Source organism: Ctenocephalides felis, unplaced genomic scaffold (assembly GCF_003426905.1).
Source record: "Ctenocephalides felis isolate EL2017-DRISC unplaced genomic scaffold, ASM342690v1 CF-g0.4_SCAFFOLD_00845, whole genome shotgun sequence".
NCBI classification, from domain to species: domain Eukaryota; kingdom Metazoa; phylum Arthropoda; class Insecta; order Siphonaptera; family Pulicidae; genus Ctenocephalides; species Ctenocephalides felis.
Window position 1 is genome coordinate 3,551,725 of NW_020536999.1, and position 15,009 is coordinate 3,566,733.

At 30.4% G+C, this 15,009-nt stretch overlaps 1 protein-coding gene across 1 annotated transcript in view; it reads right to left on the minus strand.

Moving 5' to 3' along the window:
- Nucleotides 1-15,009, minus strand: part of LOC113364308 (C-myc promoter-binding protein-like) — a 37,256-nt gene that overhangs the window by 18,498 nt on the left and 3,749 nt on the right. Inside the window, exons 3-13 of the mRNA XM_026606796.1 lie at nucleotides 13,538-13,763; nucleotides 13,212-13,475; nucleotides 11,184-11,260; nucleotides 10,859-11,115; nucleotides 10,500-10,602; nucleotides 7,950-8,082; nucleotides 6,911-7,078; nucleotides 6,660-6,759; nucleotides 4,571-4,762; nucleotides 4,386-4,475; nucleotides 630-716 (exon numbers count right to left, since the gene is read on the minus strand). Of these exons, the coding sequence (XP_026462581.1) occupies nucleotides 630-716; nucleotides 4,386-4,475; nucleotides 4,571-4,762; nucleotides 6,660-6,759; nucleotides 6,911-7,078; nucleotides 7,950-8,082; nucleotides 10,500-10,602; nucleotides 10,859-11,115; nucleotides 11,184-11,260; nucleotides 13,212-13,475; nucleotides 13,538-13,763 (1,697 nt within the window). The remainder of the gene's footprint in view (nucleotides 1-629; nucleotides 717-4,385; nucleotides 4,476-4,570; nucleotides 4,763-6,659; nucleotides 6,760-6,910; nucleotides 7,079-7,949; nucleotides 8,083-10,499; nucleotides 10,603-10,858; nucleotides 11,116-11,183; nucleotides 11,261-13,211; nucleotides 13,476-13,537; nucleotides 13,764-15,009) is intronic.

A 15,009-nucleotide genomic window follows, 5' to 3' on the forward strand; every position in this document is an offset into this window, starting at 1 on the left:
ACTTGACCACATTCTCTCAAATAATTAATATTTTCGATGTTAAATCAAGCGAATAAGATCCAGAAATAAAATAATTCAAATATTTTTCGTTAAAAAATCAGCAAAAAACAGAAAAATATTTGAATTATTTTATTTCTAGATCTTATTCGCTTAATTTAATATTGAAAATATTAATTATTAGAGAGAATGTGGTCAAGTTCGAAGTGCTGTCATATATGGACAAATTTGATACTACGGCGAGAGCAGCAAAGACTTTGAGGCGGCCGTACTCTCAAACTATCAATTTAACAAAAAAACGGTTTTCTAAGGAATTGTAGGAAATTTTCTCTAGTTTAATTTCGTACATATATACTTTTATCGTAGAATGAGCCAGAAAGGAGATATTTTAAAAAAGCTGTTTTTTGACGCCATTTTTCCAATATGGCGGCAACTTGCCGTTCAAATTTGAGGTGGCAAAGTTGATTTCCGTAAAGAGCACCTCGAAATCTATAAGATTACCAATTTTCAGAATTCCCGGAGTACTGTACCGGCAAAACGACCAAATGACTGGACTATTGTTAGATTTAGTTGGAATGATTGGTATCGTGCAATGAGTGTATGGATACAAAAAGTGTATCCATCGATATTACCTGATGCTGGTGATGGCATTCTCAATGATATGCTGTGGCAGTTTTAAGTCGGATTTTCGCAAAGACATGCGGGCAGGACTATAGCGACTGTGTGCGAGGAATAAAATAAAACACAAGAAAATATATTGGTGATGTTAGAAAATAAATAAATTAATTGTAATGTACACATATGTTTATCATAAAGCTGCAGAGTAAAGTAAATACATCACTCAGGGTACTAAATTTCGAATTTTGGTGCCAAACGAAAAATTATCCTTCAGAAAGTTAATTAACTTCCCGTAGGGAAAGTTATAGTAATCGCAAAAAAATCGAAAATAACAATTTTTATATATCTTTACGTTTCAGAGGTTGCTGAACATTTTGGCATACCTTAGAAAAATGTATGTGTGTGTATGTATGTGTGTGTATGTATGTGTGTGTGTGTGCGGATACAAATTTTCGTCGACGATTTCGGGAACACGGATCAACCGATTCAAACCGATTGACTAGCTGTAAGTGGAATTCTGTCTTAAGGCAATTAGGGCATCGTACTTTAAGGCAAATTGCTGGAACTTCCCGTACCGCAATTCAAAATTCGAGTAATTAAAAATAAATCAATAATAATAATCAATAAATGTTGATCGATGATTTGAAACTTTTAATAGAATTTCGAACCATATTAAATCACTCTATTTTAAATCCTAAAATTTTGAAATATTTTGGAAATTCTGAACTTTTTTTCAAAGCAATCGTACTGCTGTAACTGCATAAAGACGAAATATCAAAGCGCGTAAGCGCCGCGTCGCCGTCTACCGCGTAAACATTGATACGGAACCCATAGAAATGTAAACAAAATTTATACTTATTGTTAAAATCTCTATAAAATATCTGATAATTTGATGTGCATATGTCTAATGTTCATTTTTGACCGCCAAATGGCTCTTTTGTTTTACTCTTTCCTCCATATCTCCAAAGTCGTTTGACCTGCCTTCCCAAAAATTTGAACAGTTCTTCATTTAGTCAATACAAATAAAATGTTTTTTGAATTATTCAAATTGGACGCTCCGTTCTTTTAAAATCTGAATTACCGTTTTCGGCACTTTTTGCCCCGTATCTTCGGAACGGCTAGACCTACCTTCGCCAAAAACTAATCAGCACGTCTCCTTATTAATACGAATCGAATGTTTTTTGAATTATTCAAATCGGTTGATCCGTGTTTCCGAAATCGTTAACGAAAATTTGTATCCGAACATACATACTTACACGCACACACACATACACACATACACACACACACACACACACACACACACACACATATATCCATTTTTTCTAAGGTATGCCAAAATGTTCAGAAGGTTTTGAAACGTAAAGATCTATAAAAATTTTCATTTTAAAAAACTAAATTTTATATACATGTTTATTAGCTTTTTAACGAAAAATTTCCATTCATTTTGTATTTTTTTTTTTGAATTTAAAAAAATACCAAGATTAAAAATAAATTTCGAACCTTTTAAAAAATCTCAAAATTTTGAAAAAAATTCAAAATTATCAAAAAATCAAATTTAAAAAAAGTTTAACGTATTTCTTGTAAACAAACATACACATAAGATTGTTTGTAGAATACGCTCGTCGCCCAATTTAAAAATTACTTATAAATTTACAGTATGCATTTATAATAAATAATCTATTTGAAATTATTCAAAACAATTATATATCATTTGCATTTCTCGAATGTTTAATTACGGTACGGGAAGTTTCAACAATTTGCCTTGAGGCACGATGCCATGCACCCCACTAGTTCTTTCTTTTTAAACCAGATTATTGTTGAGTGATGTATTACGATACTCTTATACTTGAATATTAATGTACATGCAAAATCACCGCTTATCATATTATATTATTTAAGATTATGTGCCAGCAATTCACACAAATCATGCTGTAATTATATTGCACTTTTGAAAAACATCTGCAAATTATTTGGCAGTCTCATAAATTAATAAACAACATATTTTATTGACTTATTTGATAGCTGTGAGTAAATGTTGCATAAACTTTTAAAGTCTTCATTATTAGCAAAATATTAAATATTTGGAAATACATCTATATATATATAAATCTCGTGTCACGATGTTGGTCCGCGATGGACGCCCAAACTACTGAACCGATTTTAAATTTTATTGGCTCATCGTGTGCATATATATCCAACTTAGGTTATAGGAAATTTTGAAAAGTAAATTTGAAATATAAATATACAATTTTTATAAATTTCTAAAAATTTTGACAGAAAATGACCAAAAATAAAAAAACACTAAAATGACAAATGTCAAAATTTAAGGAAATTTCTATATATAATTTTTGAAAAAAAAATTTGACATTCCAAAAAATAAAATTCAAGAACATGTACATATATAGAAATATCCAACATTTAAATCCAAATTTGATGAAATGCTATATTCAAAATCACTGTTTATAGTTTTAAATCTAATTAAAAATCAATGCTTAAAAATTTAAATAAATGTTGACATGTAAAAAAATTAACTGTCATTTGTCAGTATTTATGAAAATAATTATATAAATAGATTTACGATTTAGATTTAATTGATTAGCTTACCAAATTATTTCGGAAACCAAAACTTCATCAAAACCTTATAGATCAGAGATCACAATAAAAAAGCGACATATTGAATTTAAAATTAATCATAAACAAAATTTTGACATTTTACAAAAAAATGTTTAACGACTTACTTCAATAAGAAGCAAATAAATTAATTATTCCAAGTTATGTTATAAGCAATATTGCCAAGCAAATTATAGATACAAAACATTATTGTAAAATAAATATTATCATATTATATTAATTTTGGACCAAGAAGGAAATGATTTGACATTTATAAATTTAGTGCATATTGGATATATGAAATTGACATTCACTATTTTTCAATTAATGGCAAATGTAAAAAATCAAATATTTATATAAAAAATTGTATATTTAGATAAAGATACTGCGTTGATTTAGACTAAAATTTAATTTATTCTTTAATTAAAAAAAAATTGACATAAACAAAATTAAAATGAACAAAACACTATGATGCGTTGGAATTATTTATCGGAGTGTAAAGAAATTTGTGTAATTAAAATATAATATTATTATTAATATATCAGTTAAGATATATTTTGATTGTCATCGCAAATGCTAATTTTACAGGAAATTGTAAGCTCTTAAATGGAATAGTACAATCTGAGGGTATCATTGGAATCTGACAAAAACAAACTAGACAAACTAAATATTATATCATATCATATTAAATTTTGACCGAAAAGAAAATATTTTGACAGTTATAATTAATTTAAAATAAAATGCAAATGTCAAAAATCAAAACTTTATATAAAAAAATATTTATTTCCACAATATTCCTGTGTTGATTTAGCCAAACTTATGAATTTAACAATTATATAATTATTCATTGATGACTTAAAATAATTATTAATTCATTAACAAATAAATAATATTTGAAAGAAAATTTTATTGACATATATGACATGACAAAAGTATAATAAACAAAAAACTATGATGCGAGTGAATTAATTTTTGAAGTATGAAATGTCAAATAATTTTGAAAATTATAACAAGTTTTTAACTATTTGTCAAAGAATCAGAGTCCAAATCTATTAAATATTTGATTTTTGGCACTTTTATTAATTTTTTATCAATTTAGGCATATTTTTATGGCAAAACGTTTGCCGGATTAGCTAGTATATATATATTTCACTTACCCGAAGCTGAGTTTCAAGGAATTCCCTAAACTGGCCAAGCTCGATGTCACCGAATTGGCAGGCACCGTTTCACTCCTGTGCAAACTTTTTCTTTAAAAATGAAATTGAACTTAATACCTACATACATGCTTAATCTAATTTTAGCACAATCTATTCATATTATATAATATATTTTACTCGCTTACCCCAAATGTAAGGATTCGTCAAACGTTGCACTCCTTTGGCCTTTGAACAACTGAGGAGTATCCGAGAGCAGTTCATTGTTGTTTTGTGTCAGAACAACGTTCTCGGGTAGGACTGGGGCTGGTTCTGGTGTTGGTGGCCTGTCTAGGGCTCCTAGGGGATCGTTTGATGTTACTGGGGTTCTGGGCGAAGTCCTGGAGGGAAAAGATTGATGGTTAAATTTTTATGGTGCAACAATAATAAAACTAGTGGGGCGCATGGCAACGTGCCTTAAGGCAAATTGCTGAAACTTCCCGTACCGCAATGAAATATTCGAGAAATTTTCGACGTTTTCAAATATATTATTACAAATACTGTAAAACTTTCATTATTTTTGCTATCTTGTTGTATCTGAGCAAATCAAATGTAAAAAATCATAAATCATTTTATCTCCAGAACATCCATTAACAATCGTCAATTCATTTCGAATTCGAAACTGAATATTGTTGCAAGAGTTATAATGAACAAACGCACAGCTACTTAGCGAGTATATGTAGTGATTGTGCCTTACTATATATAGTACAGCGGGTCAAAAAGACCCATAACGACGTCATAGGGTAAAAATGCATGTGGGGTATCAAATGAAAGGTCTCGACGAGCACTTTACGAATATCATAATTAAAGTCCCTAGAAACCAATAGGGTTCCGTACTCTTTATATTTAACCACAAATTAAAAAAAAAATAGTTGTCTAATTTGCACAAAATTGAAAAAGTGCTCCCGTATAGTCACAGTCTAAACGCATTTGCAAATAATTCTGTGCGACATTTTCACTTATACTGTGCTTAGCTTGGCGGCATTTTCACATTTTTCAAGTTTTCACAAAATTGGAAAAGTGCTCCCGTATAGTCACAGTCTAAACGCATTTGCAAATAATTCTGTGCGACATTAACACTTATACTGTGCTTAGCTTGGCGGCATTTTGACATTTTTCAAGTTTTCACAAAATTGGAAAAGTGCTCCCGTGTATAGTCACAGTCTAAACGCATTTGCAAACAATTCTGTGTGACATTCACTTATACTGTGCTTAGCTTGGCGGCATTTTCACATTTTTCAAGTTTTCACACAAAATTAGAAAAGTGCTCCCGTATAGTCACTGTCTAAACGCATTTGCAAACAATTCTGTGCGACATTTTCACTTATACTGTGCTTAGCTTGGCGGCATTTTCACATTTTTCAAGTTTTCACAAAATTGGAAAAGTGCTCCGGTGTATAGTTACAGTCTAAACGCATTTGCAAATAATTCTGTGCGACATTTTCACTTATACTGTGCTTAGCTTGGCGGCATTTTCACATTTTTCAATAGTTTTTCACACAAAATTGGAAAAGTGCTCCAGTGCATAAACAGTCTAAACGCACTTAGGTAAACATTTGTACCAGAGTGGCGCTTAGACTGTGCTTAGACTGGGTGATTTTTTCAATTTTTAATCCAAAATTACAAAAATATTTATTGAAAAAAAAAATTAGAAACAAAAATTTTATTTTCCAAAAGCAATTATTTTGTTGAAACAAGCAGAAAGTTCTTTGAATCAATTAAATCGGACGCCTAGTTCTCTCAAAAACTGCCATTTTTTTAACATTTAGCTCTGTATCTCCGAAACCGCTGGGCCTACCTTTGCCAAAAATTAATAACCACTTTTCGTCGTCATTACGAATGTTTTTGGATCATACAAATCGGATGATCCGTTCTCTTAAAAACTGAGTTACCATTTTTGACACTTTTTGCCCCGATCTTCGGAACGGCTAGACCAGCCTTTGGCAAAAACTAATCAGCACGTCTCCTTATCAATACGAATCGTATATTTTTTGAATTATTCAAATCAGTTGATCGGTGTTCCGGAAATCGTCGACGAAAATTTGTATCCGCACACACATACATCCATTTTTTCTAAATCTAAGGTATGCCAAAATATTCAGAAACCTTTGAAACGTTAAGATATATAAGAATTTTCATTTTCGATTTTTTTGCGATTACTATAAATTGCCCTACGGGAAGTTAATAAAATAGGATTTATTTAACAGTTGTTTGATAAAAATCTGTTGACAGACTTACTTTGTTGGTGAGGTTTTAATATCATCGGTTTTGTCCAACTCTTCTGTTGAATTTGCCTCCGAGAAATCCAAGATTCGTTTACTATTCACAGTATCCCCACCTAGAAAAATATTTAACCGATAATGAAAATAATAAATATAATAACTTAAAAATTATATTTAGATCATCATACACTAAAAAACAGTGCTCAAAATAAAAAAGACTAATAACTCATAGGTGATTTATATTTTTAATTTAAATCTTTTCTTTACCTCCGAGTTGCATTCTCTGCAGTTTATCTACAATCTGAGCATCACTGGCAAAACTTTCAGCCCTCGTGAAAACTTTGCTTGGATTCTTTTCGCCTTTAAAATGATTTGCTGTTGGTGTGGGAGGTGGTGAAGAAGCTGAATTTACTCTTTGCGGCTTTTCTGTATTAGCTGAAGGGAAAAGAGCTAGGTTAATAATGTAATAGATTTAATTTGATCAACTACTATGTTGTTATTATATATCAGTACTGTGTTAAGGGGGTCTTCCTATGTGATGGGTTGAAAAAATCGATTTTTTTTTTCATAAATTGCTCCCTTAACATGTCTAGAATACGGTAGTAAAGCGAATTTAGAAAATTCGAAGTCGTTTTAAAGATACAGCAGGTAAAAGAAAGAGCGGTTCGGAGCGCTGAGTTGGCAGTTAGAAACTTTAAACGCGTTTTTCTCAAAACTGTGTTTTTCAAACTTTCCTCCATTGTATCTCAGAAACGGCTGGACCGAATTACTTGAAATTTACAGGGCACACTCAATATATTTAAACGCATGGAATGAACTATTATCAATCGAAAATTTTCAAAACTTCGATTTTTTATAGCAAAAAACAAAAAAAACGCCTAATTTGCAACTTTTATTTCAAATGTCTATCAAAAATCCAATTTTTTATATTCATTTGATTATAGGTCATTCCGTGCTTTTAAGCCTACAAATTAAAACGCCGTTTATTTTTTTTTTTTCAGATAAGCCGATCAGCCGGAATCGTGGAGGAAGTGGGAGCTCTTTTTTTCGAGGCGGGGGTGTTCAGAGCGCTGTAACTCTAGTTTGACTGAATATTTTTAGCTGAAATTTTATATTTATACTGTCCAAATATGTGTTAATAAATGATAAAAAACTTGAAGCTCTAAATATATACTGGTCGTAGAAAAAAAATCCTAAAATATCCCTAAAAAACCGGCTGTCACATAGGAAGACCCCCTTAAGTTGTTAAATCACCAAAAGCCTCAAATTTTTATGATTCACAACTAGTTATATTTTTTATAATTACCTGACATTAGTAATCCTGCACTGGACAAAACGTTTTCTGATGTCAGTGCATCAGGAGTGTTACCAGATCTCACAATTGTACTGCAACGATTTTTGAGCTTGTCAAAGGCCATGTAGTCTAAATTTTGTGCTGTCTATAAATAATAATATAATTATATATATATATATATATTATTATTATATATATATATATATATATATATATATATTTGTAATATTTTTGCAGCCCAATCGTCGATTAAAAAAAGATTAAATAACAAAATTATTTATTCCATTAAACGTTTCGACACTTGATGTGTGTCATCATTCAGTAATCTAAAAAAATATTATACATAATACAAGGTTGATAATAAATATAAATATGTGAAAAGGAGAAAATTATACATACCAAACCAGGAAAAACAACAGAAAAAATTAATTATGATGTAAAATTGATTGAACACTAAGTTGATGTAAAATAATAAAATACTATTATATTAACAAACAAGAAATAGAAGGAGCATATATTTGCCCTCCTATATTTAATGTTATTGATAGCGGTGCATTATGGACACTGATCAAGGTTACAAAGCAAGTGTAGTGATGGAGCGGGAGCGGGGTGTGAGAAACGAAAGGGGAAAGAGAAACAGAGAAGAAATATAATGAACAAAAAATTCTAAAACTGTATTGTATTACTTTTCATGAAATTAATGATGACATTGTAACTGTCATGTAAGAGATGAGAGGAATTACGTTTGTTTACACAAGAAGTATTAAGGGATATAAGTATAAGTAAAGACTCAACTATCTTTCTAAGGTCACAATTTTTTTCAATGTAAAGGATGGAAGGATTTGACATGTTAAAAGTGTGGTTCAGGTTTATCATATGTTCAGAAAGCATCGTTTTGAATTGATTTGGGTTTCTAGAATTATATGTATGTTGATTAACCCTATTGTATATATATTGAGAACTTTCACTAAACTATTGCAATCATTGCAGTCCAACCTGTAAACAGAATCAGTAACCCTATCAGCGGGAGTTTTTGATTTAAGAGAAGAGAAAAGGCAACTGAAAGTGTTGTCAAAACTGAAAACCAAAAGAAAATCTTCAGCGGCAAATAACTTTTTTAAAAAATAAGAAAACTTGCTTAAGAAAGGTCAACAAATAACACCTTTATATTTATCTAAAGAGGTAAAATTAGATTTTGAAAAAGAATTGTTAGGATAGAAGGAACTGTTTAAATTGTTTTGTAAAAACTCTAATTTATTTTTAAAGACGTTATTAACTAAATATGAAGGATAAGAATTATTATTCAAAACAGAACGAACTATAGATAGGTTTTTTACCCAAAAAATCTTATCACTTAACAAAATGGCCCTATCTATTGAGGAAATGACAACTGACATTTTTATAGAACGAGAGTGATAGGAAAAATAATTTAAATATCGACCAGACCAAGTTGGTTTTTGGAACCAGTCAGTTAGGATGACATTTTTGTTTTTTGTAAGTTTTAAGTCTAAGAAACTAATAGAATTACTAACTTCAAGTTCACAAGTGAACTGCAAATGCTTATTAAAAGAATTTAAAGTATGGGATACATAATCCTTATCCAAACACAAGAGAATGTCATCAACATATCTATAATAATAATAAGGTTGAATGGGAAAATTAGTCAAAATAAAATTTTCAAAAATTTGTAATGTTAAATCAGCCACAAGAGGACTAATACTAGACCCCATGGGCAAACTTGATTATCAACTTTGTATTTATGTAATATGTTTTTTAGATTACTTTTAGATTGATGACACACATCAAGTGTCGAAACATTCAATGGAATAAATAATTTTGTTATTTAATCTTTTTTTTAATTCGACTTCAAACTCAGATACAGAACATAATTAATACGTAGTGCATTGACAGATTAGTCTAATCGTATTACACTTTAAGGAAAGACACCAGTTGTTGGAAATTATGTAAGGAATTAAGCATAAGCTTCTACAAGAAAGACAAAATATTTATAAATCTTCCAGCTGTTTAAAATTTGATTACCACTCTACAGGGATCTGAATATACTTGGAAGAAAATGAATTGTTTAAGAATGTCAAATTTTGCACAGGATTATTACTTATAAGAGTTAATAACGACAGATGATGTAATGAACTAACACTTTAATGCATTACTTACTGAATTTCACTAAATATTTATATTAATAAGTTGAAAAAGTGTGGAAGTTGTTTTAGTTGATTAAGTGAAATATATTTAAACCGACAGTGTATTTGTTGATTTATATTTTGATTTGATTGTATATTTATCATAATATAATATTATCTAGTATATTTTGTTATTACCCGATTACTAAAATTCATTAATTTTCATTTCAAATTCATTTATTTGAATGCCGACAGCAGCGCCCTAACGTCCGAGTGCATGACCCTTTAACTATCCCTTTTGAATGTAAAAATCGGTAGACAAAAACGTCTATATGAAGATATTATATTCTAATATTGTCTAGGAGTAGAGTTATTTTATATGTAAAGATATTGTTGTAGTTACAATATAAAAAAAACTTACCATGAGATCTGTGTGTGAATGGCCTGATTCCAAACTCGTTCGTGATGCTCCATCGACAATGTCCAATAAACTAGTGCTGATATCATCAGCATTAGCAGACATCCTACAAAGTTGAAAAAGTTTATACAAAATATTTCACATACACATCCTAAGTGATAAAAATCACTCGTGAGCTTTATTTTATTTTTTGTATTTAATACTTCATTATTTTATCTAGATTTAATTAAAAACACCGTTAGCCCTAAACTTTCACCCTCCTATCACAAATGTCTATCTAGAAATAGCCATTGTAATAATGCAATTAGTTTTCATACTACTTGATAACTGATTAATTATAAATCATTATATAATTCCTTTACCTCCTCGCTGCGTATCTCCTGCCAGCCCTCTTAAATCTGGCAGCACCCAAAACTGCATTCTTCAGTCTGTTCCACAAAAGTTGACTCGAACTGGGACTGTCCAATGGCCAGGCAGCTTCGAGCACACAACGATTGTAAAAACCATAAGTCAGAGCATTCGGTTGCAGTCCTGATCTCTTCATTAAGAATAAGAGACGCACTGCTAATACTGGTACTGAATGGACACCGCACAATTGCATCATCACCCTGTAACAGACCTAAAAAAAAGATAATTGAATCATGGTAGTAAAATTGATGATTAATTATGTGAAATGATTGAAGGTACCTCATCGCATTGTATTTTTAATTTGCTTGCTCTTACTAGGAGTTCATATGCAGATCTTAGTAGCGACTGTTCTTTTCCTGCAACAGAAACAAATTGTTATTTTGTTATATTTATTATTATCTATCACTTATTGTTTTAATTGAACTTTATTGTTTTTTTAGTATTATTTTATTATACAGAAATTTTATTTATTAATTTTATTTTCATTATAATTTGCTTTTATTTTATATTGAATCATCATACTACATCATTATATTTATATTTATTTTTATATTTATATTTATATTTATATTTATATTTATATTTATATTTATATTTATATTTATATTTATATTTATTTATTTAATGTAAATTCTATCCTTTGTACTCTTATTTATTTAAATTTATGTTATTTATTATTATTATTACTAGATATTAAATTATTTAACAGTGGTAATAAATATTGTAATTATAAAAAAAAGAGTGCGCGTAAGGATCACACGCGATTGGAGTAAAACTTATTTGCTACTGTATAAAGTAGCAAATTTAAGTTGAGTAAAAATAAATACATCATATAAAAATTTTGAATAATGTTTATTAGTAATATGGTAACACTCGTGATGCACACATTTATTAGTGTCGTCAATCATTATACACATTTATATAATGATAAATTATAAATTATATATTTATGATTGCATTAAAAATATGTATAATATTTATAAGGTTGTCAAATATCTCCCTTCCGCCTTTTTGTATTAAACCAAGAGCAAAAAGGCGGAAGGGAGATATTTGACAACCTAATACAAACAATAATGTAATCAAAGTCGTACTTGAAATATGACATGATCGGTTTAAAGTAATTGCTGATTAATAAATTCTATAATATTCATTCACACAGTGGATTATGTTAAACAACGCCTAAACAAATATTGTTTTTGCAAATTAACTCATCCTGTTTTAACGATCATGTAAATAAAATTAACATACATTCATTTACTGTTTGTATTTTTTTTACTTTTTCGCTGACGATATAATCTCATTCCTTGAACAGCTGTAATATCCGTCTTGCCTAACAAATTGAAGCCATACTTTTATATTTCTTTTATTTATCAAGCCCTGCACATAGCTTGATCTATGAATCATTTGCTTTTTTATGTGAACGTTAATGCAATGATCATCAACAATATTACGAGGTAATAAATTAACCATATTATTAATGTCAACAGGCACATTTATAATTTGGCCAAACATTCCAAATTGTCCATTTTCATGTCGCAATCGTCTAATTTGCATGAAACACAACCTAGGTGAAATTAACAATCTTTCAGATACAGTATCTAGTTTAGGTAGATAATTTCGTATAGGTGGAAATACAAACCCGTTAAATTTACACAAAGTGGGAATTTTACCCGAATTTAATATCTTTCGACAAGTTTGGCATCCAACCTGATTATTTGAATCAATATTCAAAAAACATTATTAAGAATTTGTTTTCGAGCATCATTTGATATTTCTAAGTCACTTTGAAGCCAAAGTCGATCACACACAAAACATACATAGCCGAAGCTATCATTTCTTACGCAGCGCAGATTTTTCCTTTGTTTCATTATTTATTTGCGATCATTTGCACTACAATTATTTATGGGGGACGGGATAAAATATTCTTCCGATCCTGACATTTTTATCAACTCACGAATTATACTACTAACCCATGTCGCGCCTAAAGAAGTTTTACTTCAAAAAATGTTTAGATACTACGAGCTAAATACAAAACTCAAGTGAAAGTCGACACATTTTGTTTTCTTTTTGACATATGATTTGGCATTTGATGTATTTTTTGTTTTGCTCGCAGACTAGATCGAATAATTGCGATTGCTGCGCTTACAGCGTCGTAGTGTTCAACTTCACGTTGGCGTTTTCGTTGCATTTGTACGGATTTACACCCGTGTCGCGCCTAAAGAAGTTTTACTTCAAAAAGAAACAAATACTGATGCACAAAATTGAACGATAATTTGCATAAGTCTTTTATCAGTCTATTATCATTACCTGCATTCCTATCGATAGCAGCAGGCAGCACGATGAAGTACATCGAGTAGCAAGCACCCAACAGACATTTGGCCCAATTCTCAGGAGACGCCTGACTGTGCTTAGCCATCCTCATCGCATACTTAATCTCATGTTTGGTTCTTCGAGCCATTGGAGAACCAGGAGTCAACGAATTGATATTGTTCAAATGGCTCTTGAAGTTACGCTTCTTGTGCAGCAAAAGTGTGGGATCCAGTACAAAGGAATCGTATTTGTAACTTTCACCTAAAAGTGAGACATATGATTATTATAAGCTGTATTGTTACATTAGGGTTATCGATACTGACCTGGTGTTTGGCACTCAGGCGGTAACACAAAAACTGTTCTTTCACTGTTGCCAGCCATGTCTAATTCTATCAGCCTGGTGTCTTGAGAATCCTCGATGTTTGCTCGTTCTGTACATTCATCGAAGAAAGCCAAACCTTGATCATGCTCCGACACAAAGGACCTCTCTTCTATAAATCTGATGAACATCTGGGTCCGCATCAAGAGTTGGAAGAACTTCTGGTGCGCCTAGATAAAATGCATATTAGCACCCAAAAAACTTACAAGAACTAGTTGGTATTGGTATTTTGCCTTGAGGCAAGTTACATGAACTTCCCGATATGTGTAAATAATCGACTTAATTAATAAAAAATAAATTAATTTATGAGTGATTGAAAGTATTCCGAATGGATTTATAACACATTATTGAAAACGAACGAACACGTTAACTCGGAGTATTTTCTAAAAGCAAATATTCACAAATCAATAATTTTTATATTTAAACCAGTTTCTGTAGGACTTTGATGATGTAGTATGTTCATTAGGACCAAGTACTCTATCGTTATACCAAGTAAATCGTCTAATTTTAATTTTAACAAACGTCAAAAAATGTACTCATTTTCTTAAACTTCGATAAATTTTTAAAATTAAACTACTTGTCGCAAGGCCGTAATATTTCAGTAAGTTCTATAAGACCATGATATATATCGCCAAAAAACGTTCCATACAAATCGACTTAATTTTTTTTTTTTCAACAATTAATTACAAGAAAACGGCTCAGTAGATTTTCATCTTAAACTAATCAGTATCATTCCCAACTAATATCTTTCGAACGGTTTTTGATTTTTTAATATCGATTCGGTTTGAGCTTAAATGTAGACGAAAAGTTTAACACTCGAAATTACAAAGAAACGGCTGAGCCGGTCGTCGCACAAAACTGAGAAACGATAATCCTCATCGAGATAAATGGCTTTTAAATTTCTGAAATCGATTCAGGCGTTTTTGAGCAAACGTCAATGAAAGTTCTAATTTTGACAAATGCCATAAAAACGATATGAATTTTTGCAAACTTTGAAGAATTTTTAAAACTAAACAACTTGTCGTAGTGCCGTAATATTTTAGTATGATCTATAAGACTATGGTATCTACCGTCAAAAAAAAAATCATAGAAATTGTCGATTTTTTTCAACACTTTATCACAAGAAAACGGCCTGGTCGATCTTTACCAAAAACTAATCAGCACGATTTCCAACCAATATCTTTCGAACGGCTTTTGAATCTTCAAAATCGATTCAGAATTGCGGGCTAAAACGTGGACGAAAATTTGTTCACTTTTCTGCGATTTACAAAGAAACGGCTTGGATGATCGTCTTATTAATTCTATTAATAGATCCTATTAATTTTCACCGTTTCAACAGTTTATCATTAAAATTATATGAATATTTACATATTCTTTAAAAATTAATTTTTATTATTTCTGGATGTAGTACACAAG